Source organism: Poecilia mexicana, unplaced genomic scaffold (genome assembly GCF_051168715.1).
Source record: "Poecilia mexicana isolate PSO_F unplaced genomic scaffold, ASM5116871v1 scaffold_2, whole genome shotgun sequence".
Taxonomy (NCBI): domain Eukaryota; kingdom Metazoa; phylum Chordata; class Actinopteri; order Cyprinodontiformes; family Poeciliidae; genus Poecilia; species Poecilia mexicana.
The window spans coordinates 22065997-22093077 of record NW_028263371.1 but is presented as its reverse complement, the minus strand read 5'-3'; the positions used below and the strand labels follow the sequence as shown (position 1 = coordinate 22093077).

General features: G+C 39.5%; 2 protein-coding genes across 12 annotated transcripts; both read left to right on the top strand.

Moving 5' to 3' along the window:
- The first annotated feature begins 738 nt into the window (after positions 1-738).
- On the top strand, positions 739-8805 carry LOC106909974 (growth/differentiation factor 8-like). Its single transcript, XM_014976504.2, has 4 exons — positions 739-879; positions 1556-3524; positions 4383-4753; positions 5900-8805. Exons 2-4 carry the CDS (start codon positions 3197-3199, stop codon positions 6278-6280), a joined length of 1080 nt encoding a protein of 359 aa, XP_014831990.2. The 5' UTR covers positions 739-879; positions 1556-3196; the 3' UTR covers positions 6281-8805.
- A 997-nt stretch (positions 8806-9802) lies between these two features.
- Positions 9803-22571, top strand: LOC148160612 (signal transducer and activator of transcription 1-alpha/beta-like). 11 transcript variants are annotated; one of them, XM_088003800.1, is made up of 26 exons: positions 9803-9932; positions 12247-12374; positions 12711-12855; positions 12925-13020; positions 13551-13637; positions 13723-13798; positions 14123-14214; positions 14291-14442; positions 15217-15375; positions 15446-15538; positions 15631-15690; positions 15765-15785; positions 16074-16164; positions 16525-16566; positions 17161-17259; positions 17330-17428; positions 17502-17637; positions 17882-17937; positions 18008-18102; positions 18177-18316; positions 18408-18596; positions 18672-18747; positions 19704-19800; positions 20372-20398; positions 21390-21450; positions 21541-22571. In XM_088003800.1, exons 2-25 carry the CDS (start codon positions 12247-12249, stop codon positions 21417-21419), a joined length of 2286 nt encoding a protein of 761 aa, XP_087859926.1. In that variant the 5' UTR covers positions 9803-9932; the 3' UTR covers positions 21420-21450; positions 21541-22571. The 11 variants fall into 11 exon arrangements, with proteins under 11 accessions (XP_087859926.1, XP_087859935.1, XP_087859928.1 ...); XM_088003809.1 differs by having other exon boundaries at positions 13554-13637; positions 18011-18102; positions 21390-22571; XM_088003802.1 differs by having other exon boundaries at positions 13554-13637; positions 21390-22571.
- The last annotated feature ends 4510 nt before the right edge of the window (positions 22572-27081 follow it).

Below are 27081 nucleotides of genomic sequence, written 5' to 3'. Positions count from 1 at the left end.
TGCTTTTTGTTAAGCTGGAACATTTCAGTATTAAATTATGATTCTTTGTCTAAGATGTCATGTTGGTGCTGCACACTAAAATCTGAAGCCTATAATTATCCCTGGTTCTTGTTGAACTGGTTTCGCTGTAACACCAGAGGCCAACGCCTTGTTTTCTTTTATTTACAAGTTTGTTGTCAACGGATCATCTGTAGCAGAGACAGACATGTTCAGCGGCACCTCTGGTAAATAAAACTCTTATTTCTGTACTTTTTTAGGATATATATATATTTTTTTTTTTTAAATTTGAAATTGACTTTTTACTGATACATTCTCAGATGAGCACCCATCAGGCTATGACCTGGGCCCCCAACCGGGAGACAAGCCCTCTCACAGAGGCGATGGGGGTCATGGTTCAGACCATGGACAAGATGGCCGCCATGGAGGAGACAACAGAGATCATGGGGACAAGGGAAAGGGCATACCTGACTTAGATCTGGATCTTGCTCTTGACGATAACCGGGACCGACATGATGACCGCGACCGGGACCGAGATCGTGACCGTGACCAAGACAGACATGATGACCGCGACCGCAACCGACACGATGATCGTGATCGGGATCATGACCGGGACCGCGACCAAGACAGACATGATGACCGGGACCGTGATCATGACAAGGACAGACACAGTCCTGAGAGACGCAGCGGTAGCGGCAAGCGAAGCGGCAGCCGCGAACGGAAGCGCAGCGGCAGCCGCGAACGGAAGCGCAGCGGCAGCCGCGAACGGAAGCGAAGCGGCAGCGGCGACCGCAAGCATGGCCACGGCCATGGACACGGCCACGGTCATGGCCACGGGCATGGTCGTGGACGTGGTGGACGCTGGTAGAGGAGTCAAAACAGGTGATTTATTTATTTCAGTCAGCTTTGCTCTCTACCCAACTTTGAGCTCTATTTTAGCCACTTTCTGTTTTCTCTGACCTTCCTTCCTCAGACAAGACGTCTTACTTTTTATTAATTTAATACATTGATATCAACACTTATTTGTTTTTTTTTTTGTTTGTTGTTGTTGTTTTCACATACAAAAGTCCCAAGCCGGAACCTTTGTATTCATGTTTCTGGTACGCTCCTAAATCTAACGCACAAGCAGCAACCGCTATCAATCATAGACATAATATAAGTATAGACGCCTCATGGACCGCTCTCGCCTATTGTCACTGACGAGATTTAGGGCGGCCATAACCTGAATAGAAGAGGGAAAACATTTATTTAATAATTGTTTATTCAATAATTTGGAAGCAAAAATGGTTTTGAATTGAAAACGTTTATTTTGTGAACATATGGTTTCCAATACTTATTCTGCAGTTAACTTAATTAAATCTGAATTGAGTCCCTCCTCTTGTAAAGTGTTTGAACTTTATGAGCCAATCAGGATGTGACATTCAGACATGATTACACGTCATGATGGGAACAGATAAATCAAGGAAAACTAGTTCTGTGGACCGTCTGTTCAGCCTGACATGGAAACAACAAACATATGTGAAATGGAAAAACTAATTTTTCTTTATTTGTCTTACAGGCTGATCTCGCTCCGACCAAAGAAGAAAAGAAATTAGGAAATATTAAAACTTTCCAGTGTGTTTTATATTACATTAAACCCATTGTAACTGTGATTATTCAGTTATTTTGTATTCCAGCAGCTTTTATGAAATATAAAGAAAATGCATCCTGCTTTCTGCTTTTATGAAATAAACTGAAACATTTTTGTTTCAATCCACATATGAAGTTTTGTTATTGTTGTAAACATGATGCCTTTAATTAAACTTAAATTAATAGCAGGTGTTAAATAGACACTTCAGCATTTTAATAACAAAGCCTAGTTGGAGGCGTTGGTTCATTTTACTGAACATTTCAGCCCAGGTGATGTGTGGGTGTGACGCAGCTCCTCCCCTTACAACCAACCTTTCCAATTATTGAACAGCCTCCTGTCATGTTTGAATGAAACGTTTGTAGCCAGAATAAATGTAACATTTGTGGCTTGTTTACACTGTGCTTTCATGTCTGAACAGACTTCTATGTGGCAAATTTATTTTACTCTAAAAGCAAAACACAACTGTTTTGATCAACTCTGATTTATGCATTTCTACTACACTTCCCAGGATGCAATGGGTAGTTCCTCTGAGTAGACCACACACAAAAAAAGGCTCAAGATACCAACCCTTCAAAACAAAGACGACATTTTGGAAGTTTAAAACAATAAAATTAAAATAAAAGATGTGTAAAGGGAGTCCTGTTGCGCGTTTTGAAGAAACGTTAACCTGCAGTGACCAATTCAACCAGCAGGTGGCACAGGAGAGCTGAAATGTGACTCCGAAAAGATTTCTGCTCCTGGATTATTCCAATAAATTAAAATTATTTCATGAGGAAAGATGACTTTTATATCCCGCCTCACCAATACACTCAACATCTGTGCAGAATCTGATATAAAATAGTTCTGATGCTACAAAACCCTCATTTAGTGGCTTAAAAAGCAAAGTTTTCCACTAAAAATGTAAGAACAAGTTTGAACTTAATACAATAAAATGCTGGCAGATTGATTGAAACTACATGAAATAAGGGGAAAAAGTGAATATCTTGGTTCACTTTTTGGATTGACATAAAAATGTAGGCAAGTGGGTTCGGCTGCTCCGTTTATGTTTACGATTTAATCTCTGAATGTGGTCAGATTTTAGTTCAAGTTGTTAAATGTTAAATAATCAGAAGGAAACTTATGCATAAAAGGAAAATATCAATTTTCTTTGTTAGGAAACTTTTATGTTATGAAGATGCTCGATGTGTTTCCAGTATTTATTAAGATCATTTGTTTTATAGTCAAGTTGGTAGTTACATTTATGTAAGTAACCATTTTGGAATAAAAATATACATATATTTAGGAGTATTTTTACTATGCTGTACTTTTGAAATCCCTCAATCAGGAAATTTAACTTCCAAGAACTGAAGTCTTCTGACATCTTTGGAGAAAGATCCAGGATTTCCCTGCTGCCAGGTGGAAAACATTTCATCAGGATCTCTGGAGTTCCACTTCTGCAAATGAATCTGCTCTCTCTCCTTCTGCCTCTTTAAAAATCACTTCCACAAAAAAAAAAGTCCTTTGGCAGCCAATCATAAAGTCGGGAGTCCAGCCTCAATTCAGAGTCACTCTCTCCTTCCTCTCCGCAGGATGCTCCTCTTCCTCTCCCTCGCCGCCGTCCTGTCTGCGGGCCGCGCCATGGAGATGAACCAGACCTCCAAGCTGCTGGCGGAGAGCTTGGAGCAGTGCTCAGCCTGCGACTTCCGGGAGCACAGCAAGCAGCTGCGGCTCCACAGCATCCGCTCGCAGATCCTCAGCATCCTGCGGCTGGAGCAGGCGCCCAACATCAGCCGGGACATGATCCGCCAGCTCATCCCCAAGGCGCCGCCTCTGACGCAGCTGCTGGACCAGTACGACCCGCGGGTGGAGGACGAGGAGCACGCCACGACCGAGACCATCATCACCATGGCAACGAAGCGTAAGTGGGGGAAAGCGAAGTCTGTGCGTTAGTCAGCCTGGATTTAGAGCAGAAATGCAATGAAAACTTTAAGAACAGAAAGTGGTGGGTCGAGTAGATTATACCTGAGTAAGAGAGGCAGTACTTCAACAGAGTAGTAGTAAAAAGTTTTTGGTAAAAATGTTAGTCAAATACTGACAAACTGATCAAATTATCAATCATTTAATATTTAAAAAATACATCAGACGGACCAAAAACAAATAAGTAACAAAAAAAATTTCCAATTCAGTTTTAATAAAATAAAATAAAATAAAAAAATAAAAATTTATGAAACTTTAACAAAAACTGCAGGTCTGTGTCTGGTGAATTTTTGGTTAAAACATTTTTGGTTTTTATTCAAAAAGTAGAAAACCAGCAGAAATATTACTCAAATAAGAACAGAAATACTTCACAATACAATTACTCAAGTAAACGTAAAAAGTACAGCGCAGTAAAAATACTATAAAAGTACATTTAAAACAAAAAGTTATTGAAGTAAATGTAACTAGATAAAATGAGCTACATTTCATCTATACTGAGGTTTTATTTTTTATGCTGAAAGAAATTGATTTGGAAAATTATTTCTTTTGCCTGACTGTATATTGTAATGTTTTATATATATTATTTTATACCTCCCTGATTGCCCATCTATATGAATTATTTTCATTTAGTTTTAAAACAATATTTCCACTTAGATGTATATTTTGGTCCATCTGATGATGTAATTTTTTTAAAATATTTTTAGTCACATTTTTTATTTCTTTTTACCAAATACAGGCTCCATTTCCCTCTCACTTCACTACAGTTCTCGTTTCCTCTCCCCACCTCTGTCTCTTCCAGCCAATCCCGTCCCTGCAGAGCAGCTTTCCTCCTGCTGCCTGTTCAGCCTCAGTCCAAAGATCCAGCCTAAGAACATCCTGAGCGCCCAGCTGTGGGTTCACCTGCGGCCGTCCCTCGCCGTCACCACCGTCTTCCTGCAGGTGTCGCGCCTCCGGCCGGCCAGGGAGGGGAACGGCACGCGGGTCCGGGTCCGCTCCCTGAAGGTCGACACGGAGGCCGGAGCCAGCTCCTGGCAGAGCATCGACATCAAGTCCCTGCTGCAGGCCTGGCTGCGGCAGCCGGAGAGCAGCTACGGCCTGGAGATCAACGCCTTCAGCAGCCGGGGAGAAGACCTGGCCGTCACATCAGCAGAGCCTGGAGAGGAGGGACTGGTGAGAAGACCCGGTTCATTTACGTCTCAGTAGTGATCATTAATCAATCCTTAGTTGTTTAACTGGAGGATACAGAGTCAAATAAAATCCTTTTGTTGAGAAACAACTCCCTAAGAGCAGTAATTAATTGAAATAAGACAAAACTAACTTACAAGTAACTTCTCAGGAAGATACAGGAGCTTATTTTAAGATAATATTCATCCTTAATATTGATGGTGAAACATTACTGGTTCCACTTGCAGATTATTTCACTTACAGTAAGATATTTTTCCCTTCCTACAAGTGAAATAATCTGCCAGTGGAGCTATTCATTTTTCATCAATATTGAGGAATTATTGTCTTAAAACAATCCCCAATAACTTGCTGAAAAGTTACTTGTAAGTTATTTTTGTCTTATTTCAAGCCTAATAAAATATTTGCACTAGAAACTAAACATTTGGTAAGGTTTTGTGTCTTTGCAGTGCAGCTGGTTCAAATTTTGTTAAAAAAAGTTTCATATTTTTGATAAACAAAAATAATTTAATCAAAAAAAAAAGTTAATAAATGTTATTTTTAATTGTGTTTCAGCAGTTGTTAAATTGTGTTTTTTCTTCATTGGTGAAATATTGACAAAGTTTTGTTCACATTTGTAATGAAAACTCAGCTTTTTGAATTTTTTTGAGATGCACAAGTAATTTTTTTTTTTCACTTTTGGATCTCAGAAACATTCAGTTTTTTTTTTCTTGAACATTTATATCTGGATTTCATCTCAACATTTCTGAGTTATTTTGGTGAATGTTCAACTTTTGGATCTCAGAATTTTCCAAGTTCTTTCTGGCATATTTGAGAGATTAATGTCAAAATTTCTAAGGTTCTTTCGTGTAAATTTTAAAGTTTTAGAACTCAGAAATGTCCATGTCTTTACCAGAAAACATCAGACATTAATCTGGAAATTTCAGAGTTTTTCTTTTGTAAATTTTAAACTTTTGGAACTCAGAAATTTCAGAGTTCTTACATTAGTGAAATATTGACACAGTTTTTTGTAACGGAAACTCAGCGTCTGTCCTTCCAAAGTCTGACATCCAGCTTTCTGATTTGACTTTTCCAATTCAGAGATTAATCTTGCAATTTCCTGCATGGCGTCTAAAATGTTTGTTTTCCTTCCAGCAACCGTTCATCGAAGTGAAGATCCTGGACAGCTCTAAGCGCTCCCGGCGAGACTCCGGACTGGACTGCGACGAGGAATCCTCAGAGACCCGCTGCTGCCGCTACCCGCTCACCGTCGACTTCGAGGAGTTCGGCTGGGACTGGATCATCGCCCCCAAACGTTACCGCGCCAACTACTGCTCAGGGGAGTGCGAGTTCCTCCACCTGCAGCAGTATCCGCACGCACACCTGGTGAACAAGGCCAACCCGCGCGGCTCCACCGGGCCCTGCTGCACGCCCACCAAGATGTCGCCCATAAACATGCTTTACTTCAACCGCAAGGAGCAGATCATCTACGGGAAGATCCCGTCCATGGTGGTGGACAACTGTGGCTGCTCGTGAAGACGAAGGTTCGTTTACCGAGAAAAATAAATCAGCGCCTGGAGAACCTGTTCATGAACGAAGCATCTGAAGGAATGGCCGTCATCCTGAAGACTGCCAAACAAAACGCAGTAATTTAAAAGGAGAATTTAAAGGAGATCAAATATTTACAATGACTAGTTGGGGCCATTATAGAAAAGAAGTCAATTTCTGCCAGAAAACTCAGAAATGTTTGGATTAATCTCTTGTTAACCTCTGAGCTCTAAATCTACAATATTTGCAGGAGAAAACTGGGAAATTTTGAGGTCAATCTCAGGAAAAAATAAATAAAATAAAGACATTGCTGAGATCCAGAAGTTTTTATCTAGAAACAACTTGGAAATGTGTGAGCTCCAAAAGTAAAATAAAAATTATGAGAAAGTAAATCATAATGAGTTTCACATTAATTTGATTTGAAATTAATCTCAGAAATTTACCGTTTTCAAATTTTGGAAATTTTCGGAGTTGCAAAAGTAAAAGAAATTAAACTTCTGGATCTGAGAAATGTCCATGTTTTTTATGGAACATTTATGAAGTTAATCCCAATTTTTTTTCCTTGTAAGTCTATTTTCTTTTGGACCTCAGAGTTTTTCAAGTTGCTTTCTTGAGTATTTGTGAGATTAATCTCAAATTTTATTCATATATTTATTTATTTTTATTTTTATTTTTTTTTTCAAAATTTTCAAATTTTGGATATCAGTAATTTTCAGGTCTTTTCTTTACCATTTATTTCTGAGATTAACCTACACATTTATGAGTTTGTTCTCGTAAATTTTAAACTTCTGGAGCTCAGAAATTTCCATGCTTTTTTCAGAAAATTTCAGAGATTAACTTGATATTTTTCTTGCAAATTTTTGACTTTTTGAGTTCAGATATTTGTTGGCAGAATTTATTTTTTGTATCTACTGTGGCCCTGATATGCCGTTATAAATATGACTATAAATAGAGTGGATTAAATATTTTGACTGTTATGAGACCAAACTATAAGATTGAGGATGTTTTAGGAGCCAAAATTAAATATGACTAGGTTTTCCCATTATTGTTTCCACAGATAAACATTAATAATTCAGCCTGTTGTGGAGGAAAATGGTTTATTTTTATTCAAATAGATGATTTTTATTTTAACGTTTTTGCTGCTCAATACATATAAATATGAGAAACTGAGTTTGTCTCATGCGTTGCACCTTAATGTGAGTTGATCACATCTGAGTTTGCACTTGTAATAAACTGAACAGTTAACCTGCAGGATTTTTTATTTTAAATTCCTGTTAAATTTATATATTTGTTTCTCAGTATTTTCACCACAAATCCTGGAGTTTTGGTTTTGTGTTTGTGAGACTGAAGAAGTTTGGACCTTGAATAGATTTGGTGTCTGAAACGAGGCTTCCTGCTGCTGCCTGTCCTGATTTGAGCCTTGACCAGAGCACAGCCCGCAGGATGTCCTCCTTATTTTGAAAACATGAACCGAATGACTCGCCACCTTTTGTCTGTTTGCTCATTTCTCGCTGCGCCTTGTTCAGAAGATCATCAGAGGTGAAGGAAATATGTAATCTTGTTATATTTACACACAAACCTGCAAATTGTTAAAATATTTGGCCTAAAAATGAACATTCTGATTTATTGTAACGCTGATAATCATTTTTGTTCTGCAGCGATCTGTGCTGTCTAGATGCAGCACAGCAGCATCTAGTGGTGGATCTGGAGAACTGCAGCCCAGCTTGAGGCTTTTGTCTGGAAGAAATGTGGATTGTTGATGTTTTGAGCCGACATGAAACATTTAATGCATAATTTTCCGGGGAGAGCTAAACATGGATCAGTGTCGGAGCAGAAACTGGGATCCCAGTTGGAGGCGCCATCCCAGTTTAACGCCCAGAGCAGATGTCCTGACTGTTGTTGTCTTCATGGGGGTTTGTGACCCGAAAAGACTTTGTTCTGCTGAAACTCAGATTCACATCACTGATAACTTTAAACAGGTTTGATTCTAAAAATCACATTCTGTCCTTTTATTAAAGTTAAAAACTCCTTTCTTTGTTTTCGATTTAAGATGTGAATAGAATACGTTACAAGTTGTACATTTCCGTCAAATCTTTCTTTTCTATCAAACTTTGCATTTAAAACCAGTTTCTGGAGATAAATTGATAATAAAATAACCTTTCAGCCATGTTGATTCCCATCCTGTCTTCTTGTCACTAAAATGTTTCCTTTTTGTGTCACAACTTACTCAATTTAAGAAGTAAGTTCAGCCAAAGGAGTCTGAATGCATTTCCTGTTTAAAACATCAGCTGAGTTGATATTTGCCAAGGCCAGTTTATTTTATTTGCACAATTTTTTTATGTTTCATTTGATTTTATTGGAAGCAAAATCACTTTTTGAAAAATCTGAGTAAAGACCTTTGATTATTTTGTAAAGTCTGATTGCTTTTCTATCAATAGTCATGTTTTTGTGTGTTTTCTTATTGATTTTTGCATATTTTCTGCATGTTTTCCAAATAAAAATATGAAAACTTTGGTGTGAATTTGCTTATAAAGTCGATAGTCAGAATCGACTGTTTTTGCAGCACCACCTGCAAATATTTTGAGGTATGTTTCCATCAGTGTTGCATAATTAAACAGTGATATTTTCATCCATAATTAAACACTGATATTTTCACCCATTCTTTGCAAAAATACTCCAATTTCAGTCGATGTTCAGGTTTTGCCACTGACTTAGGTCGGGACTTTGATTAGGCCAGTCTAACACATGTTTTAGCTTAAACCATCTGCTGTATTTCTGGCTGAATGTTTAGAAAAAGTGAACTGAATTAGTTCATGTCATTTGAAAGTAAAACATTTATAACAATGTAACTGTTTTCCATATAGATTTATGGTTTAAATAACCATCCCTCTACCCCTAAACAGAAAATAGTAATTCACCTGTTTTCACGGCGAGATAATTGTTTTTTACCTGACGCTCGAAAATTTATTTCAAACGCAATCTGATTAATTTAAATCGGCTAAGCTAGTTACCATAAATATAAAAGAATTTATTTTAACGAAAGTCACTACATTTTTTTTATATAAAACTCTAGCAAATTTGGTTTGTGTTTAGTTTTGGACAAACTACCATTTATTCTGTATATTGTGTATTTTCTCCTTAAGTTTCAGTTTCGGACTTGACGCAGTTTTACCTTCTTTCTCTGAAAACACGTGATTTCCCCAAGCTGTTCTCTTAACTGTCTTCCCTCCCCCTAAAATATAAATTGTTTTTTACCTGACGCTCGAAAATTTATTTAAAATGCAATCTGATTAATCTAAAATACAAAAAGTACCGGGTTTATCCTAACCGTGAGGTAAAATCTGTGAAATGAAGCTCCTGCGTAAAAAACTGGTGTTAAGATATTGTTATTGTGCATGTATGTGATGATTGTCGGAACAGCCGCTTTTTCTTCTTCCGATTGGCTAAGACCAGGAAGTAGGCGGGAGCCTGTAGTCGATTCTCCGGTGTGATTGGATGAGAACTGTTAGCTAGGTTTCATCAATGGAAAGGAGACGTGAAGCTGACAGGAGGACTCAGCTAGCGTTCTTGTAACAGAACAAGCTTTCAGGAAATAAAACCTGTTTTATCGGCGATATAATAACCTTCCACAGACGAAAAAGTAAGTTTATTCACCTGTCTGACTAACAGTGGAAGCGTTTTATGATGCACGTGTATTTTTATTAGCAAAACAAAACACTCGGGTAAGCTAGTTGCTGAAGTTTGTAGTTCCAGACAAGTTTGAGAAAATAAAAAATGTCTAGTTTTATGCCTTATATGGATACATTTTGGCAGTAGAAGTGCTTTGCTGTGTTGTCGGTGTTAATTAATGTTTAATATGCGAATATGTTTCATCACCGCCCACCTGAACAGCTGCTGCTAGCTAACAGGTAGGACAGTAAATACATGCATCTGGTTAGCTTTAAAGGGATATTCCGCTGTTTTAAAACTACATGAACTGAAAAATTAAACCAAAATACTTAAAGGATTGTTGCACACTGCTTTTATTTATTGTTTAAAGTACAACTGGGGATTTGAGAAAGCGTGATTTAGTTTGTAAGCAGACAAAAGGGTGTTTTATTTTATTTTTCGGTGTTTTTTGGCCTCTCGGCCACCGATCGCAGTGTAACAGAGCATCTTCCTCAGCTGCTTATAGCAGGTTCCTTTTAGCTTTCAGTTTCTGATGAAATACTATTAAGGAGGAGCTTTCTAGTTTCCTAATAATTTCTCCCTCTGGGGCCAAAAATAACCAGGTCTGGTGAGATTTTAACAATGTCAGAAGCTTTGAGAGAATAGAACTGCTGATAAAAATAATTATTGGCTCGTTATTATCCTAAATACTAAAACAGATATTAAAACATACATCATAAATATCTAATTGTTTATTTTGTCTACAGATTAAGCTCCTGAAATTGATTAATTGATGACATGTTGACATTTTAGAGCAGAAATAGGTTCCAGTTTCCAGTGTTGTGGTCAAGACCAGAGTGTATCGAGACCGAGATAAGACCAAGTCAAGATCAAGACCAGCGCCCCACGCTACATGAAACGATAAAATGTGAAATATGATCAAAATTACTTCTCAAATTGATCTGAAAGATCCATATTCCCATAAAAACACCTAGATATTAAATACTTAATAAATTTAACCAATATTAAAAGCAGAACAAACTCTTGGTTCTGCTATGCTTCCATCTTTGTGCAACGCTCCGCGGTGGTCTTGTGCCATCCCTAAATAGATAACACCCTGGGTGTTTGTCCATGTTGCTCTGTTCTGTCAGGTCAGTATACGATGTCAGATCGTCACACGCTTAGCAAACTCACTGCTATATCTGTCAGACACGTCATTACCATATAATTTTATTTAATTAGCAACATAGAATCATGACATAGATCATCATACACTTTATTAACAGTTGTATGGCATCCTGACTTAGCGGTTAAGTAGGTTAATGAGTTTTACACGGGCGTGTGTTGTAGTTGACTCCAGCTGCAGCCAGACCTGCTTTAAATACACTTTGAAACCATGACAACACATGTATATCTATATAGTTATCATGGAAAACAACTGAATGACTTATTTTCGTCATAACTTGTTGCGTATGGTGAACTGACAACTCTGATGGTCGGACTTCTTAATGCGCATGCGCAGGCCTGGTACTCACTGCATGTTTGCTATTCTGACATCGTATGGTAATCTGATAGAACAACGGCTCTCAGGACTCCAGTTCTATCTAATAAGTAAAGAGACGAGCAGATAAATCTACTGTTCCTGAATGTCGCGTCAATATATTGCAGATTTTTGGACACAGCGTTGTCACATATATGTGACAAGTCAGTCAACACCTCCGCACAATAATTCAGGCAGTGAGTGACTTTTTTTCATCACAATTCTTATGTGTCTCTGTACAGCTAGCTTTGCTAACATCACGTCATCGGATCTTACCTTCTTTGAGCTACTTTTCTAAGTGACGAAAATAGTTAGACGTTGTCCCCACCGTCTGTGAAAGCGAAGCGCTGTTGAGTTAGCTGTGGCCATCGGATTTCTTACTATTTATGCAGCGCTATTATATTACTGACGATTAGACAAACATTTTCTGCCGCTGAGAGAAAACCACTGCGCATGTCCTGGAGCGCCGCGTGCGAGTGAAAGGTGGGGGGAGGGGGAGAGAGGAGTAACAGAAACACGTAATTGGTTGGATTTTAATCGTTTTGCATCCAGTGAAAGCAAAGATGTTAACAAATAAACTGGATAATGTGCTGCACGTTTAGTGATATTTTCACAGTTACGGTCTCGACTGGTCTTGAAATAAAATGCCGAGTCCTCAGAGCCCGAGACCGAGACAAGACCGAGATCGAGACCGAGTACTGCAACACTGCCAGTTTCTCTAATTAAGTTAGTGAGTCCTGATGCAGCTGCTGCTTGTGGCCACCAGATGGCGCAGTGGTGCCAGCTGCAGATGCTGGACAGTAAGTACCTGGAGCAGGTGGACCAGCTGTACGATGACTCCTTCCCCATGGACATCCGGCAGTACCTGAGCAGGTGGATCGAGAGCATCGACTGGTAAGGAGCTGATTCTGCTTCAGTCCAAGTTTGTTCACGTACCAGCAGCAATACTTCATAAAAATATCAAAGAAAATACTCCTGAAAGTACATTTTCTCTTAATTGTTACTACCCAACTAATAAGACATAATTGTGTCTTAAGATCATTTTAATGTTTTTATGTCTAAGGTTTGTGGCTGGAAAAGTTTGAAAACTTACCTTGAAAAGTGTTTGAATTTTCCTGTGAGAAACATGAACAAATTCTGAAACTTTATTGATCCCAAAGGAATATTGTTATAACGCATATTCATTCAAATTGGAAGCCTCCATGTTGTTTTCTTCCTGCTCGTCGTCAGGGATACGGTGGCGGTGCAGGACTCGCTGGCCACCATCCGCTTCCACGACCTGCTGGCGCAGCTGGACGACCAGCACAGCCGCTTCGCTCTGGAGAGCAACTTCCTGCAGCAGCACAACTTCCGCAAGATCAAGAGGAACCTGCAGGTCGGAGACGCCGCCGCCGCCCAGGGGTCAGAGGTTAACGCGCTCTGACCGGCGTCCGTCTGTCTGCAGGATCGCTTCCAGGAGGACCCCGTTACCATGGCGATGATCATCTCCAGGAACCTGAAGGAGGAGCAGAAGATCTTGGTCTGTGCGAAGGAAGCCGAGGTAAAAACCTGCAAATTTATCATTTTTTCCACTTTAACCAAATTTATCCAAAAGTTAACTGATCATATTGCAAATAAAAAAAATAGTGCTGCAGCTAAGAATGATTATAGTAGTCGATTAGTCTGATTTAAAAAAATCAGACTAATCGATTAAAGAAGATTTTTAACCATTAAAGGTTATTTACAACATTTTAAAGAGAAGTTTTTTTTCTAGTTAATAGCACATTTTAAGGCCTATATATGGCAATTAACATTGAATCAACAACTAAATTAGTTGACAATTATTCCAATAATTGACTAATTGTTTCATCAAAAACTGCTAAATAATCTAAATCTCCTTCCACTGATTTAAATATTTTTGAGTTAGCAGACGTGGCTAGCTGCTGCTAGCTGCTGCTAGCTGCTGCTAGCTGCTTCTTCTGTGTTTCTGACAAAATGTGCAGACAGTGGCGCCAAGTTTCCAGTTAGTTCTGTATTTTTTGCACATGGTAAAATCCTGAGATCCTCACTAATCTGATGCCGTTTCTGCAGCAGGAAGGAGAAGGAGCCGTGTCGGCCATGGTGGTGGAGAAGCAGAAGCTGGACAACAAAGTGAAGGAGCTGAAAGACAAAGTTCAGGTTTGATGAACTCAGATTAAAGCTGCTCATTCATCGTGTCGGTTTCTGTTTAAACCTCATTAAAGGTCCAGTTTTTCTCCTCCAGTTCATGGATCAGATGCTGAAGAACCTGGAGGACCTGCAGGACGAGTACGACTTCAAGATGAACACGCTGAAGAACCGTAAGCAGGACGGGTTCTGGTCCAGCATCATCCGACCGGATTTTGTTGTTGTGGATAAATAGAATATCTTAACCAGTTCCTCTATTAAAAGTTCAATATAATCTAAAGTTTTTTGCTCTTTCAGACTCTCAAAACAACATTACTATATATCGCTGTAACTTCTGGGACAATTTATCGTCCAGTTAAATCTGTTTTTATGACAATTTGCTGCACATTTTCCCAGCAGGTCAAATTTGCGTATGTTCACTCGAACTGTGTCGCCATGTTTATGTTCCTCCATGTGTAACATTCGTTGTGCAGCTGATGTGAGCTTCCCTCCTGCAGAGAACGAGCTGAACGGCATGTCGGCGAAGGAGCTGGAGAAGGAGAAGTTCAACACGACCAGGATGTGCATCGAGCTGAAGCAGAAACGCCACGTGAGAGTCGCCGTCGCCGCGCTCTGCAGCGTTTCCTGTGGAGGCCCGTAGACTGACGATGCGCTTTGTGTGGCAGGAGGTGGTGTCCTTCCTGAGCGAGCTGCTCAACCTCACCCAGAGTTTAATCCAAGACCTGATCAACGAGGAGCTGCCGGAGTGGAAGCAGCGGCAGCAGATCGCCTGCATCGGCGGCCCGCCCAACGCCTGCGTGGACCAGCTGCAGAACTGGTGAGGCAGCGGCGGCGCGCTGAGATAAACGTCATATAAACACTGAGTTTAAATATCATTTACATGCTGAGCTTTAGATCTAATCTGATTTACAATTATTGGTTTCCTCAAACCAAATCTTAGAATCTCTTTCCATTTTTTTCTTTATTTTTTTTTGTAGCAAATCTGATTTCTTATTGTTACTTTTTTCATCCCAGATCTTATTTCAAATTTTTTTATGTATTTATTTTGTTTTTTTATATCAAATATCTAGTGAATGGTTTTCTCATGCCAGTTGATTTTCAGATTTTTTTTTTCTTTTCAAACCTTATCTCAGATTTTTACAATTATTTTTAAATTAATTTGTTTGTTCATTTATTTTATTTTATAGCAAATCTGATTTCCAATCATTAGTTTTCTCATACCAGATCTTATTTCTGATTTTGAAGTGATAGAAAATATTTTTTAAAGGTTTATTTTATTTTATCCATTCCTTCTGGATAAAAGGAATGAATACGATGGAGGATAAGAGCATAACTATTAAATTTTTTGTTTAATTATAGGAATATTGATGCAATTTTACCGGAAAAACATCTTAAAATTAATTAGTTTTAATCAGAAAAAGTTTATTTATTTTTCTACGTTTGGAATTTTCAACATTTCCTACAAATTCATCTGTAGGAAATGTTGTTTTTTCCACCATAATCCATCATTATTTAAGTAATTTTTTTAACTCTAGGAGCTAAAAAAGCGTTTTCTCCGTCTGCGTCTTCCTGTTTGTTTCTCCTGCTGCAGGTTCACCGCCGTCGCCGAGTCGCTGCAGCAGGTCCGGCAGCACCTGAACAAGATGCTGGAGCTGGAGCAGAAGTTCACGTACGAAAACGACCCGATCTCCCAGAAGAAGAGCCACCTGGAGAACCGCGCTCTGGACCTGCTGAAGAACCTGCTGTCCAGGTACGACTCCGACCCGTCCTCTGAGCCGCAGCTGCTGCCGAGCCAACATGGCGTCTGCTTGTGTTTGCAGCTCTCTGGTGGTGGAGCGGCAGCCCTGCATGCCCACACACCCACAGAGACCGCTGGTGCTGAAGACGGGCGTCCAGTTCACCGTGAAGCTCCGGTGAGAACCAAACTGCTCTGAATGCGACCGGAAAGCTCAGCAGGAAGTCACTTCTTCTTCACCTGACCGTCTGACTTCCTGTCTGTGTTCAGGTTCCTGGTGAAGCTTCATGAGTTCAACTACCAGCTCAAAGTCAAAGCCGTGTTCGATAAGTAAGCTGAGCTCATGTGGATGAGTTCAAACCGCTTCTGTCTGCAACAATAACTCTGCCGTTTGTTTCCCACAGGGACGTCACAGAGAAGAAAGGGTACGTCTGAAACTTTACCCGTTACCTAGGAAACAGCCGCATCCTGCCGGGTTAGCTTTAGCATCTGATAAAACACAAAAACCTGATTAAAGACAGAGAAGCTTCATTTCTGTCCAAATTGTTCAGAAAATGGATCAATTTAAAGGTAGAAAAGGAGATTTGAAATCATTTTTCCTCATTTTTATCAGCGCTGTCACACTTTTTGTAAATATAAACACCCAATAAATGTTTCCAGAGGTCAAAGGTCAACATTTCGAAAGTCAAAGGAAACATGGCGTCTGTTTCCAGGTTCCGTAAGTTCAACATCCTGGGAACGAACACCAAGGTGATGAACATGGAGGAGTCCAACGGCAGCCTGGCGGCCGAGTTCAGGCATCTGGTGAGGAACAGAAACAACGTCTGATTTAATAAGATGGTTTAGATTTGATACAAATAAAAATGACATGTTTTATTATTTATATCAACAAAACAAATCAGACTGATGGTGGAAATGATAAAGCTCCTGTAATCTAAATATACAAACAAAAAGGTCAAGAAACAATAAAATGTAAGAGAAGCTGCAGAAACATGTCGCCCCCTTGTGGTCATGTTGGATATTACACTAAGTGTTTCAGCCTGAGTGAGAAAACTGATTAAAGTTTGATTTTTATCATATAAAACATTAAAATGTCATATCTAGACTGTTATTGTTGTGAAAAATGTTTTTAATCTGAAATGTAAAATTTTTTAATTTGTGCAGCAACTGAAGGAGCAGAAACTGGCCGGAAACAGAACCAACGAGGTGAGAGAGTTCGTCTGTTCAACCAGTGAAATAATAACTAATTTAGTAATTAATGTAAAAAAAGACCATTTACTGAAAGAACAACTTAGAGGAGTAATTAAGACACAATTGTACAAAAATATAAACATTTTGCATTAAAGATTAAAAAAAAAATTATCAGAAGATGCAATTATTGGAATTGGATTTTAACCAATAAAATGTTAAAAAAAATTTATTTCAAAAATGATTGAAAGTGTTTGTTGGCTTTTTAAATATATTTCTAATGTATAAAAACGACTTAAATGAAAATTGTGCAAAATTAGTTTGAAATTTTTCTTTTTCTTTGAAGAAAAATCGATAGAATAATCAATAGTTAGTTGTAGATCTATAAGTGTTTTTTTTCACAGAATCAATCTAGACTCAAAGTGTTGTTACCATGGCAACCCTAATAAGACCTGCATCAGGCCTAAATTTGACTCTTAATCTGAGGTCATTCAGTCGGGTTTGGTTTAAACTCAGATGTGAACCTGCAGAACCTCCTGACTCCACCGGGTCGGTCGGTGGGTTCTGGTCCGGCTCGGTTCTGTCTGACCCGTTTCCTTCCGTGTCCCTCAGGGTCCGCTGATCGTCACCGAGGAGCTTCACTCGCTCAGCTTCGAGTCGGAGCTGCACCTGAACCAGTCCGGTTCTCCAGGACTCCACATCAAGGTGGAGGTGAGCGGAACCCGGAGCCGGGCTCCAGAACCGGGTCGGCCCATAGAACTGAACCCTGTGTGTGTTCCAGGCCATGGCTCTGCCCCTCGTCGTCATCTCCAACGTCTGCCAGCTGCCCAGCGGCTGGGCCTCCATCCTCTGGTACAACATGCTGACCACAGAACCCAGAGTAAGGCCCGCTCTTCGTCCTCCTCTTCCTCCTCGGCGCCAACCCGATGCTCACGACCTGCTCTGTCCAACAGAACCTCAAGTTCTTCCTGTCGCCGCCGTCCGCCAAGTGGTCCCAGCTGTCCGAGGTGCTGAGCTGGCAGTTCTCCTCCGTCACCAAGAGAGGCCTGAACCAGGAGCAGCTCAACATGCTGGCCGACAAGCTGCTGGGTCAGAACCAGAACAGAACCAGATATTGGGTTTATTCTCACTTCATTTTTCTTTAATTTTTCCTTCTTTCGTCCTGAATTAACTTGATATTTTTATGTGTTCAGATTTTATTTCTTCCTGGTTTTTCTCTGGATTATTTCCAGATTTCTAGACTTTAATCTCCAAACTATGTGAAAAGTCTCTGGTTCCGACCAGATTATCGGGTTTCTGGTTCTGATGTTTAACATGATTGTTTTGTTGGCAGGAGCAAAAGCTCAGAGGAATCCAGACGGGACGATTCCCTGGACCAAGTTCTGCAAGGTGAGCCTCCGGGGTCGTCGTCGGGGTCGTTGCCGGGCGGATCTGGTTCATGTGTTTGTCGTCTCTGCAGCAGAGCGCCAATGAGAAATCGTTCCCCTTCTGGCTGTGGATCGAAGGAATCCTGGACCTGATCAAGAGACACCTGCTGTCGCTGTGGAACGACGGGTAAGCGCCGCCGGAAGCACCGTCGGTGCTGCTGCTGCTGCGTTTCCATGGTTACAGTCTGGTCCTGCGTGCAGCTGCATCATGGGCTTCATCAGCAAGGAGAGGGAGAAGGCGCTGCTGAGTAACAAATGCCCCGGGACGTTCCTGCTGAGGTTCAGCGAGAGCAGCAAGGAGGGCGCCATCACCTTCACCTGGATCGAGCACGACGTCCACGGTAACGCAGGCCGGGCTTTTATTGTGAAAGGACTCTGCTGGGCCCCCATTGGAGCACAAGCTGCAGCTGTAACGTGTTTCTGTTTTTCCAGATAAGCCCGTCTATCACTCGGTGGAGCCGTACACCAAGAAGGAGCTGTCGGCCGTGTCGCTGCCCGACATCATCCGCACCTACAAGGTGATGGCCGTGGAGAACATCCCGGAGAACCCGCTGCGCTTCCTCTACCCCGACGTCCCCAAGGACAAGGCCTTCGGGAAGTACTACCCCAAACCCTCAGAGAGTGAGAGCCGCGCCGATTCATCCCACCGCTTGGAAAGACCCGATCGGACCCGTTAATGTTCTGGTTCTGTTGCAGCTCCAGAGCCGATGGACACGGACGTCCAGGAGGCCCACGGCTACATGAAGACGGAGCTCATCTCCGTCTCTGAAGTGTAAGATCAGAGGTTTTACCATAAAGAGAGAGATTAACGTTTTAGTAAGAAGCTTTTACATATTTTAATAACTGAATATCTAAAAGAATCATTTAAAACAAACCATTTATTTTTATCTTGTAGCTTTAAGTTACTTTTAGTAACTGAAGCACTAATCAATCAATCAATACAATTTTATTTGTATAGCACATTTCAGCAGCAAGGCATTTCAAAGTGCTTTACATAATAAAAAAACAGCATGTGACAATGAATAAACAGTTAGAAAGAGAAAGAGATTTTAAAAAAAAGATTAAACAAGATAACATTAAAACCTTCACCTCTTTTAGGACTTTAGTTAAACGCCGTTTAGCTGAGACTCTAAACCCCGTTTTACTCGAGGGACTCTAACCCTAATGTAGCCATAAGCAGCTCTAAACAGGTGGGTTCAGAGTTCAGATTTAAAGGCTCTCAGTGTTTCAGCTGTTTTACAGTTTTCTGGAAGTTTGTTCCAAATTTGTGGTGCATAGAAACTGAATGCTGCTTCTCCTCGTTTGGTTCTGGTTTTTTGTGTTTTCTGTTCTCACTTAAAGAATTACACGTAGGAGGCGCTGATTCAATTAGTACGATTGCTTCATTATTGTCATTCAGCCATGTTTCTGATGAAGGAGGAGAGGAACCAGTCGTTCTGACCCCAGAATGGTTCTGGGGTCAATTAAGTTACTTTACAACAGAAACTTTGCCGCCTTGCTGCAAGTTTCCTACTTTGTTGTTCTTTTCCTTTCATTTATGACGTAGCTGCACTTTTTGACATTTCAAAAAGTCATTTTGTGATTTAAAGAAAGTTTGGGTGCAGTAAAAATGTTTTCTTTGTGATTTAGAATCAAATATTTTCTTTTTTGACAGTTTGTCATTTTATAAAGTGATGTTTTCAGTCTGAAATGTGATAAAAATTGACTAACAGCTTTGTTGTTGGTCAGACACCCGTCCAGACTGCAGGACAACATGATGCCCATGTCTCCTGACGACTACAAGGTGCTGGAGCGAATTGTAAGTCCCAGAGACATTGATGCTGTGGTGAGTCCTTCATTCAGCTCCAGATGTCTGATTTAAATCTGTCCAGACCCTGAAACACACATTCCTCTTCCTCACAGCCAGAATCTGACCTCCTCACTGACAAAAAGGGATTTTAGAGCCGAAAAGTTCAGGAAAATCTGAGTTTCTGTTAAAACGATGTGAGAGCAGCGATGCTCCAGAGGCGCCTCCTGCTGGTAGACATTGTGTAGTGCAGCCAATATTAACATCCCGAGATATGGAAGCTTTAAATTCATATTTTATAATAATTTTATTTAAAAAGAAACATTAAAGGTGCTTATAGAAACTATAGAGGAGATGAACTGACAGAATAAACCTTTAAAACAATCCATCCACTAAACTACTGCTGGTTTTTCAACATTTTCAGTGTTTTTGTTTTTGCTAACAGTTAAGATGCTAACAGTTATTTAGCTGTTAGCATAAGTGGATAACTGTCCTGTTAGTGTAAATTTAGTTGACAGTATGAATGAGGTGACACTGACTGTTGCTGTAGCGACGCCCTCTGACCTTGTCCCCCTGTCCTGCTCTGAATTTGTCCGTCTCCTGTCTCTAGATGGACCTGCAGGACTTTGTCCCTCAGGTAAAGTGTTGCTGCATGTTGGTTGTAGCTCCTGTAGTCCTGCATGGTCGACCCAAACACTTTGAGCTTCGTCCTCTTCTTGGCAACTGAACCACAGATTGAGCAACCTTTGGTTTGGACGGTTAATCCGTCAATAAATCCACTGGATTGGTTAGCAGCTGACCAATCATAGGACAGTAAACACTCCTTACCTGGAGGACCTGAACTGCTTTACCTGCCATAAATTTATCAGTTTATTGGTGAAATTTGGTGGAAAATAATTAGAAAATATTGAAATGTTCAGATGGGAACAGGAACCAAATGTTGCACTGAAGTTAGAGTAGAAATACTTCAACATATTTTACTCAAGAGTGAAAAAGTATTTGTTAAAAGAATCTGATGAAATCATTTAATATTTGAAAATTACATCATCAGAAGGACCAAAATATAAAGTTAAATGTAAATTGTGGTATTTTAAACATCTAGTTGGTTGTAGATCTAATTCTGGTTAATGAAATTATTGGCAGCTCATCAATTATTCCAGTCGTCCCGTCAGCGGCGGCTAACAGCGTTAGCCAAAGTTAAACTTTAAAGTTTATTATTTATAACAAGGTTTTAGTTTTTCAAGTACGACAGAGTGTTAGGGCCACACTTAGAAAAAAATACAAATAAAAAAATATAAATGAGAATAAAGGTAACATTTTATGGCTTTCTCATAACATATCTGAGAAATAATCCTACGACTTTATTCTAGTTTTATTTTGACTTTATTCTTGTAATTTTATTTTTATTTTCATAACGTGGCTCTAATAATCCGTCGTATTACAGATGTAATAAATCTGAGAACTTCAGATAAAGATGCATTTTAATTTTCCTGAAATGAGGCAGAACTTGCAGCTCTGGCGCCTCCTGGTGGCTCAGAGGTTTTAGTTTGGGAACTTTGAACACGAACGGTTCTGAACTGAACTGGTTCCGTTTCAGATGAATTAATTAGTTCTTGTTTTCTCCACAGATGAGCTCAGAGTTTCAGGGTGAGAACTGAAGACGATCTGATGCCGTTTCTCCCTCCTGGTCCTGGTCCTGGTCCTGGTCCTGGTCCTGGTCCTGGTTCTGGTCCTGGTCCTGGTTCTGGTCCTGGTTCTGGTCCTGGTCCTGGTCCTGGTTCTGGTTCTGGTCCTTCGTCCCTCCTGGTGGTTTTGCTCGGCCCGTTTGCGCTCAGCGTTCTCATCAAACGACCATCTTTTAAATATTTACTTCATTTAATCTGTTTTAACTGTTAAAGAGAAAATATTTTATTTTTACTTTAAGGTTTTATTATTATAAAGAAAAACACAAAACCTCCTCAGAAGATGATGGTCACATTTTCTTATATAGGATGTTTATATTTGCACATTGTTTCCAATTTAATATCAAGAAAAATTGATATAAATAAAATGATTAATTATTAAAATCATAGTCAGCTAATTTGGTAATCAATTAATCAGTAACTGCAGTATTGACTCAAAAAGTTTATTTGAGTCAATACTGAACAACCATTCAGATGGAATTAAATCAAAACTGAACAAAAAAATCTATAATTTTACATTAAAGATTAAATAAAATCCTGTTTGTAAATATTTCTACCCAAAACTCATTAAGCTACAGTTTTAGGTAATCAGGTTCAAATTATGTAAAAAAAAAATCTCTTATTAAGCACCAATTATTAATTGATTAATTGAAAACATAATCAGGAGATCAGTTCTACACTGTATTGATAAACATTGATAAAAATGTTTATTCTGTTATTTTTTTTAGAAGAAACATAAATATTTGCTTATTTGCATCTTTTATTTCTAATATTGTAGAAAAAGGTTCGAGTGAAACATCTTCAAAATGTGATTTTTATTTTTATCAGATTTAGTTACTTAAATAGTTTTAATGTCATTTTGTTGTGGAAGTTAAATTCTGTTATTCAATGAAAAATAAATTTTAAATCTGTATATTTTTATTTTCTTTTTTTAAACTTTGTGATTTTTCATCCTAATGAGCTGCAGAACTCTGCTTTAGTCCAACTGACCTTCATCGCTGATGAAGACTCAGAAAACTCCTGTTTGTATAAACTGTGACTCTGCATGGCTTGTCGGGCTTTAATTGTTCCCTCTGAAGTTGAAAGTATTTGTGTGTAAAGATGAAATAAAGCTTCAGTCTGTGAGAAGCCGAGTCCTGCTGGTGGATTTACTGCTGAACAGATGAAGGTCTGGAGCTGAACGAGTCGCTGAAGAGAATCTGAAGACCTGAAGCAGCCACCAATCCTCTGATCAACACTTTTCCTGTTTATTTCTTCTCTTGGCAGATTTTTCAAAAAATTTGTGTAAAAATTTGGCGATTTACACCAAAAACATTTTTTTGTTGTTTTGAGCAGTAGCTCAGAGGAATAAGAAGTGGACTGAAGAGTCCACAGGTTTGAGTCCTGAACTTTAACAATTTTACTTTAATTTTTCCTTTATTTTAATCAAAACACAGAAAGATGGACTCAAACCAACAACCTTTAGGTAAGCAGCCTGTCAAACTCTCCAGCATTCGCTCAGCTTCACTAAAATCCTTTTTTTATTTATATTTGTCTTCTATTTCTGAGGAATTTGAGGGGAGGGACATTGTTAGGTAAATTGTATTATTATCAACTATTTGTTATACTGTTTTATATGTTGTTAGTTTATGTACTCTTATTTGTTTTAGTCATATGTTTTTAGAAATGTTTCTATATTGTTAACCACTCTGCTTCCTTTCTCAGAGGGCCTCTCTGAAGAAGAGCAGTGACAACAGCTCTTCACAGAACTCCCTGCTTTGAATTCTTAGATAGCTATAAAACCATCGCCGTGAAGATTCACAACTTGTCCTGTTTGATCCTGGGTCAGGAACTAGATAAGCTAGTGTGAGAGAAATTGTGTTGTTAGCGATAATCTTGGCGCTGTGACTGTGTGATGAAGTGTCTTTCCCCTCCCTTTAGAGTTACAGCGCTCTCTGTGATTAGGGATCCTAAAGACAATAAAAAGAGAGGGACAGGCAAATGTGCTTCAGAGCAGTAGGAGATTTGTAACTGAAAGCACATCTCTGTCTGTTCTCCTCGCTCTTGTCTCTTGTCTCTTGTCTTTCCTGTGTTATTTGCTGTGTTTAATAGGTGTCAACTCTGACAGACATCAACTGTGACGACTGAAGGCTTGGCTTCAGAATTGTCTCTAATTCAGGAGAAAAAGGTCAAAGTTCAGGATCCAGAAGCCACAGGTCCAAACTGAGCTGCTGTGTCTCAGCAGGAAAAGCAGAATCCAACATTTTACTGCTCAACATGTTCAGAACAACGGAGGAGATGTGGAACCATTTACTCCACATTTCACTTCAGACCCACTTTTTCTGCTTCACTTGGAAACTTTTTACTCTTTATTCATCCTCACATGCTGGAAACTTTTAAGATCATTGACACACAAAAAGAAAAATATAAATCTTCCATCCAGTGTTCAGTTTGAACTATAAAATCTGACCAAGTAGTTTAGTTTTTAAAGCTTCTTGGTGCTCTTGAAATAAAACAAAACTAATTTACAAGAAACTTTTCAGAAAATTATAGGAGCTTGTTTAGTCACGCTGATTATTTCACATTTTGAAAGATGGGAGCTGAGGTCCTTCCTTCCATGATGAGCAGGAGCTCAGAGCTTCAAGAAATGGATTTGGGTCCTGCTGGTTGCTGGTTCAATCCCTGAACAGCACTGAGTTTGGCTTCATGTTTCCTTTGTTTAAAGCAAAATAGAACAAGAAGCTTCTGGACTCAAACCAACAACCTTCAGATAAACATCCTGTCACTCATCTTGTTGTGTTTCACCTTTTGGCTCCAGAAGCAGAACCAACGTTTGCATGTTCACTTTCAGATCAATAAAAGATTTTTACAATAATTTATTCCAGGCAGATGTCATGTTCAGCTGCTCATTTTGTTCTTCTCTTGAGAAGTTTTTAACTTTTTATTCATCCTCATATTTTAGAAATTATCTAAATTTCTATTATTGGAAGTAAAGAAGAAAAATATGTTCCTCCAATTTGTTCTAATGTGAGCGAAGAAAGAAAGTCTGTCAGCGGCTCGTGTTCCCATCGGCTTTTATTTTTCTGAAAATTTATGAAACAACATAAAGTGGATAAAAATGTTTAGATTCGCAAAATGGTTGGAAATTGAGTTTTTGCTTTTTGGAAAGAAGTGACATTTTAAAGGGGTTTAACTCCAGGAAATCAAACATTTAAATCAAAAGAAAAAAACAAAATAAAATAATTTTCCATATAGAAATTATACCTGTGGATTTTGGAGTAACTGGGTCAAACACCGGCGTCATCTTGTGATGTCATCAGGGTAAGAAAAGCTGTAAACGACGAGGCGGCGCTCACAGAAGAGGAGAACTGAGGATTTCTGTGAAGATTAGAGCGATTTACCTGCAGTTTGAAGGAAGAAGCTGGAGGGAGGGGATGAAGAGGAGGGAGTGATGAAGAGGAGAGAGTGATGAAGATGAGGGAGTGATGAAGAGGAGAGAGTGATGAAGATGAGGGAGTGATGAAGAGGAGAGAGTGATGAAGATGAGGGAGTGATGAAGAGGAGGGAGTGATGAAAAGGAGGGAGTGATGAAGATGAGGGAGTGATGAAGAGGAGAGTGATGAAAAGGAGGGAGTGATGAAGATGAGGGAGTGATGAAGTGGAGAGTGATGAAAAGGGGGTGGTGATGAAGATGAGGGAGTGATGAAGATGAGGGAGTGATGAAGAGGAGAGTGATGAAAAGGAGGGAGTGATGAAGATGAGGGAGTGATGAAGTGGAGAGTGATGAAAAGGAGGGAGTGATGAAGATGAGGGAGTGATGAAGAGGAGAGTGATGAAGATGAGGGAGTGATGAAGATGAGGGAGTGATGAAGATGAGAGAGTGATGAAAAGGAGGGAGTGATGAAGATGAGGGAGTGATGAAGATGAGGGAGTGATGAAGAGGAGAGTGATGAAGAGGAGAGAGTGATGAAGATGAGAGAGTGATGATCAAATATTGTCACTGGACCAGAAGCAGCAGCTGGTCAATCAGAACATCAACATTAACTAGAATCATCTGACCTGAAGTTTCATTAAAAACCTCCATCATGTGACCTGAAGGCCTCTGATTGGTCGCCTCTAGTGATGTCATCAGAGGCTGGTTGTTGCTCTGCAGGAGACAAACGGAGCTTTTCCACCGGATATTCGGGGCTGGCTCTGCTTTTTAGGCTCCTGCTTCGGAGCAGGGCCAGCTGGACCGACCCTGCTTTGGTGGGTGACGCAAGCTTCGCTGCTGCTCACTGATTGGCCGAGGGCGTAGACAGACGGAGCAGCGACGAGAGAAGAAAAATGATGGCGCAACGTTTGAAACTCGCTGCAACATGGAAGTGATGGAACAAACAAGCCATGAACGGGCTGTTTTGCACGTACGACGTTGACGTCACATCTCCATGAGCCAATGCGGCTCACTTGTTTCCGCTTTGAGTTACCATGACAGCTAGAAAAGACAAAAGTCGTATTTCAGGCACAAAAAACGCAATACAATGAACGTTGGTGTCTTCCTAATATAATGGGCTTTAAAGTTTTCATTAATTTCCAAGCGATCCTGAATTAAGAAGTCGGTGGCTTGTAAATATTCGTCACTACCAGTTAAAGCTAACACTGCACAACACAAAGTTTGCAGCCTCACTTCACTCCGGATCAGCCTAAAACTACCGGGGATACAGATGGTAAATAAAGGAGCCTCCCTGAGTTATTTCCATGGAATCACTTCTATATTCAGCCTGAAAGAGTTTATGGGAACCAGAGAGCAGACCAGAGCCGGACAGCCGAGCAACTGATCCGCCTGTACATACTGCTGTAAACACCGTCCTATCTGAGCTCTTCACAAGAAACATGCAAAGGTAATAAAACGAAATAACACGGAGACATGAAGCAACACGGTCATATTTTTCTAAAAGCAGCAACTTTGAACCTGAACAGCTGAACCAGATCTCTGACGTGAGAGCTGCGCTACTGTTAAGCTATGAGGCTTGTTGAGCTTCGGAAGTAAAAAGCCCGAACCGTAACCGAACCCCGTTAGTCTCTGACACTAACGACAATAAACACGCACAATATACTTAAAAATAACGCAAAAAATAAATATATAATAATATAACATAACATAATAATATATAAAAGTATGTTTATCTTTTTTAATCTCTTTTAATCTTTTTCTTTTTTCAAAATCTCTCTCTTTACTTATTCAATGTCACATGCTGTTCTAATTTTTTAATTATGTAAAGCACCTTGAAATGCCTTGTTGCTGAAATGTGCTATACAAATACAATTTGATTGATTGATTGATTGATTGATTGATTGATTGATTGATTGCGCCCTAATGTTCTCTAGAAAACTCAAAATAAAACATAAAATATGGAGTTAAAAAAAAATCACCAAAACAAACAGAAATATTAAATCTTTCAAATTCAATAGGCAAAACTTCATTTTTGTCAAAGACTCTGTATTAACTATAAAAAGATAAAAATATACATGAGATCAAATAAATCCAGTTCTAAACTGGTTCAACTGGTTTCTGTGATGGAAGCTGAAGTTTCTCTGCAGTTTCCAGTAAAGCATCTTTTTATCTGTGGAGCTTTGAGGAACATTTTCCTGTCAGCAGAAGAAGAAGCAGCAGAGAAAA